This window comes from Cottoperca gobio, chromosome 6 (assembly GCF_900634415.1).
Source record: "Cottoperca gobio chromosome 6, fCotGob3.1, whole genome shotgun sequence".
Taxonomy (NCBI): Eukaryota; Metazoa; Chordata; class Actinopteri; order Perciformes; family Bovichtidae; genus Cottoperca; species Cottoperca gobio.
Genome location: NC_041360.1, coordinates 26,780,943 through 26,785,942, shown reverse-complemented (window position 1 = coordinate 26,785,942; position 5,000 = coordinate 26,780,943). Strand labels below are relative to the sequence as shown.

The window sequence follows — 5,000 nt, the reverse complement described above, 5'->3', positions numbered from 1 at the left end:
GCAAACACATGCGTTCTCTCTCACGTTCTTCCTCTGGAGTCTGAGAAGGACTTTTAATCTCTAACCTGAAGACTTTCTTCTTCTTGCAGCAAAACTAGACTTTAACTCTCCGTCAGTTTGTCCTGGACGACTTTAATGTCATTCAAAACCTTCTGGAAGTTTCTTTAAAGAGGATGAGGAGCTGAAACAGGAAGAAGATGCCGGCAGCAGGACAGGTTTATCCAGACATGACGGGGAGCTTTCAGGGTCCAAAGCCCACCACCGTGAGCACCACCTTCTTCTCTCTTTAGCCAACATGAGGAAGCCGTTTCCTACAAACTCTTCATGATCTTTTGTGAAACCGCCTGCCAAGATTTTCAAGTCCGAGCTGCGTGGAGCTTGATGTCGGGAGTTGGAAGCAGGATGGAGGGCAGGACGCCGGGAATAAGGAAGCTCCTGGGGATTCTGGGATTTTTCTGCTTTTGGATTACAGCTCAGGCTCAGATGAAGATCCCACCGGAGACGTAAGTGTTCTTCACTTCTTCTACTGGATCTCAGCTCCCTTTATCTTCCACCTGCTGCCAGAGACATTGTTAAACTGATTAAAACCTTCACACGCAGGAGTCTCCTGCCTCCCTGAGCTACTTGTTTAGAGCATTTAATTTCTCTTATGTTATTTGCGAGTGACAGGAATAAGTAGAATCGGGGCGTACGACAAAGGTTCAGCTCAAAGCGACAGTTATGACACGTGTCATGGACATAATGTGCAAATATAGATAATTTAGAACAAATATTTAAACGTCATTTTTGCCCAGTTTTACAGGCCATGTAAACAGATGTTCAAATGTCACTTTGGTCCGGCTGCTAACAACAGACATGCTACCCAGGACACGTAAGCTAACGTTACAGCACAAGTTTATTTACTTTGAGTCTCGCTCCCCTGCTGGAGCTCAGCCTGCCAGCTGTCAGTCAAACTCAGCAGCAGACAGTAAAGGAGCATTTCTTCTTCTTCTTCTTCTTCTTCTTCTTCTTGTTTAATAATAAAAAACTATTAACAATACATTATATTAAAAACAAACATTATTTTTTTATGCAAAAAGGAACGGTGATGAACATTTTACTTACCTTCAACAGCTCATTTGGAGACTAGCATCATGTTTTATCATCTGATTTATGCATGCAGCATTTGGTCCATAACACACAAACAAAACATTGAACTAATCCAACTATTTTCTTGTCTGCACTTCAATCTGGTCTGTAAACAGTGAACAATCGGTGTGCATGTCTATAGAAAGCTTACAGAAAACAGTCCTGATTGGACGTGTTACACATTAATTAAGCTTCAGAAAACAAACTCCCAGAGTGCACTGTGATTTAATGACGACCCTGAGGGAATAAGTTCAGCTGAGGCGAGTTTTCCCTCAGGACTCACTGAGCAGACAGATTATTCCAGGTGCTGCGGCTACAACTGCTTTCAATGTTCAGATGTCGAACTCTAACTTTCTATTAATCCTTATTCCAACTTTAATCCCAAACAGCCATTTGAAGAAGTGACACAACTTCCTGACTCTTCAGGTCTGAAACTGTCACAAGACAACTTGAGAAGAAGTGTTGCACCGGGACAGAAAATACAAAACATCCATCTGTCAGAAATATGTTGTAGCTTAAATTTAAATACTTAATCATAGCAGTTCTAATAGGCTAATCAACTTTTCATCAAAGCATCTTTGCCTGTGAAAATATGAGAGAATCTCAAGCCAATTATGTTCTTTAATAATTATCTCAGTAACTCTTCTGCGCTTCCCAGAATCACCTGTCGGACCTTGTTGTCCTGTTGTGGCTGCTCTTACTAACAACCTCATTATCATGAAGCAGCAGCCGGACGTTCAGCGCTGCAGCCTCCTGCAGGACACACTCTCCCTCCTCCATCACCATCTGTGTGCCAGCATGGCGAACTGGCCACCGGCCACGCCCCCGCCAGCCCGGTCACCTTCCACCCTGACCCACATCCACCAAACACCACTACAGGCCTGGACACAGACGCCGTGTCACCTGGTTACAAAGCAGACATGCGGCTCCACACAACTTTGTGTTTGTCCGTTTCTGTGGCTCAGGACCGAACTGAACGTACAAAGATGCCAAAACGACGACTGAAGTACAACAAATGTTACATAAACAAAGGAAGGACCTTTTGAATGATACCTTTCTCTATAATTCATAATGCTTTCATTAATCCATCTGAACTAAATATGATACCCAGACGATTGAGGTTGCAGGTTGATATAGATTTGATCTTTTAAAAGTAACTTTTTGATTTACACAACAAAAACATTTCCGATTAGTTGACTGACTTCATACTTCTGAGCTCACTTTGCCACGTTAGCATGAACTGATCTTCCAGCCTCTGTTCAACAAATAGTTGGGTTGGGTATATGACGCTCTATACCGAGCTACCGTAAGAATGTGTCCACCGGTAGAGATTCTGCAATACCGTTTCTACCGGGGTAGCTATCCTCGCAATTCCCGCGTGATCTCGCCATATTGCGATCTCTCATATCCAGCTGCCTCACACGGTAACGTGAGTTTGGCAGACATGGAGGAGGAGAGTGAGATTATATAATCAGGTTGAGGAAGACCTCTGCTTCTATGATCTCCAGACATTTGCACAGGACAAGTGAAGTCTTTGTTTTCTTTTGTGTGATTTCTATATTACGCTGAATGAAGTCAGGCTGGTATTTATTTGCACCTTAAAACCCGAACACTTGAAATGATTGTTCTCAGGAACCTTAAAGCAGCAGTTAGTTCAGTGCCTTGCTCAACGGCACTTCCGCAGTGCTCCAGCTATCGGTCCGAGCTGGACTTGAACAGGTGACCCTCCGGTTTCTAAGACAAGTCCCACGGCGGCAGTGCACTGATGATGGTTTGTCCATCCAGATTGGTCCATTTAGTTTTCTCTTGATAGATATTTGAGAAATGAAATCAATATTTGTGGACTAATGAAACCATTTTTTATCTTGGACGAAAACAATCCTCTGAAAATCATCTGAAGAATGTGTCTTTTCGGGCTTCTGCGGGTGATTGCGACACAGATTCGTAGTTTCAGGTGGCGGATGTTTGATATGTAACAGCAGTGTTGTCGGACCTTGTTGCTGTTTCAGATCTGAGTTCTGTCTGTCAGGTTACAGTCAACAGATTTGGCTTCAATCTGTTGGACAGATCAGCCGCAGCAGCGAGGATCAGCTGATTAGATTTTGGAGGTGATCTTCATGGAGGATTGTTTTTTTGGGGCATTTTTAGTTGAAATTGGTGACAGATGGAGACACTGCAGGTACATTTGACCAAAGAGTCATAAATGTAATCACTTTATTAAGATTATTGAGTGTTCGGTGTGTCGGGGGTTTGAGTGCTACACCACACACACTCACAATAAGAGCACTAGAGTATTTCTGTGTGCGATTTAATATTTAAAGCTCTTTCATTAAGAGCCTGATATAAAAACAGTAAATCTGTAGAGCTGAAGGCCACACAGAAGGATGTATTGTTCCTTCAGGGTTAACAGTCACAACAGATTAAACTGAACATTTAAACCACCAAGACTTCACTTTACCGCAAACCTTTAGTTCTTCGATGTGTAGGCCTCTCACGATAATTACGTTATCGATGTATTGTACGATATATGGACATGACCTTGATCATTTTTACGTTGTTGACTTATCGTAGGATATATGCACATGACCTCCATCTTTTTTATGTTATGGAACTTAGCTCACGATATATGGTCAATCATTTTTACATTATGGACTTATCTCATTATTATGCTATTATATTACCATTATGTCGTCCGACAAAGGTTGTTATGGTGACGGGCCTAGAGCCGAGTTGTGATTGTTTTAAAAACCTTCCAGATATTTAAAATGTAAAAACCAAACAATAACTCGTCCACTGCAGTTAATGTTGTTAAATAGTAAATCATGTCTGAAGGCTGCAGCTAAACAGCAGCTGAGTCACATTAAATATTAGTTGTTAGACGTTCCGATGATATTTGTTGATTCTGAACAGCTTTTTGCATTTTCTTTACAAGAACAAATATATTTTGTAGACTGTCCCTCTGTCCATCTGTCCCTCTGTCCATCTGTCCCTCTGTACTTCTGTACCTCTGTCCCTCTGTACTTCTGTACTTCTGTCCCTCTGTCCATCTGTCCCTCTGTACTTCTGTACCTCTGTCCCTCTGTACTTCTGTACTTCTGTACCTCTGTCCATCTGTCCCTCTGTACTTCTGTACCTCTGTCCATCTGTCCCTCTGTACTTCTGTACCTCTATCCCTCTGTACCTCTGTCCCTCTGTACTTCTGTACCTCTATCCCTCTGTACTTCTGTCCCTCTGTACTTCTGTACCTCTGTCCATCTGTCCCTCTGTACTTCTGTACCTCTGTACTTCTGTCCCTCTGTCCATCTGTACTTCTGTCCCTCTGTACTTCTGTACCTCTGTACTGTACCTCTGTACTTCTGTCCCTCTGTACCTCTGTACCTCTGTACTTCTGTCCCTCTGTCCCTCTGTACCTCTGTACCTCTGTACTTCTGCACCTCTGTACTTCTGTCCCTCTGTACCTCTGCACCTCTGTACCTCTGTACCTCTGTACTTCTGTACCTCTGTACTTCTGTACCTCTGTACTTCTGTCCCTCGTACTTCTGCTACCTCTGTACTTCTGTCCCTCTGTACCTCTGCACCGCTGTACTTCTGTACCTCTGTACTTCTGTCCCTCTGTACCTCTGCTACTTCTGTACCTCTGTACTTCTGTACCTCTGTACTTCTGTCCCTCTGTACTTCTGTACCTCTGTACTTCTGTACTTTCTGTCCCTCTGTCCATCTGTCCCTCTGTACCTCTGTACCTCTGTCCATCTGTCCCTCTGTACCTCTGTACTTCTGTACCTCTGTACCTCTGTACTTCTGTCCATCTGTCCCTCTGTACCTCTGTACCTCTGTACTTCTGTACCTCTGTACCTCTGTACTTCTGCACCTCT

The 5,000-nt window shown here is 43.2% G+C and overlaps 1 protein-coding gene across 1 annotated transcript in view; it reads left to right on the top strand.

Moving 5' to 3' along the window:
• Window positions 1-381: 381 nt before the first annotated feature.
• LOC115009147 (voltage-dependent calcium channel subunit alpha-2/delta-4-like) overlaps window positions 382-5,000 on the top strand; it is a 71,899-nt gene continuing 67,280 nt past the window's right edge. Inside the window, exon 1 of the mRNA XM_029432942.1 lies at window positions 382-503. Within this exon, the coding sequence (XP_029288802.1) occupies window positions 382-503 (122 nt within the window). The remainder of the gene's footprint in view (window positions 504-5,000) is intronic.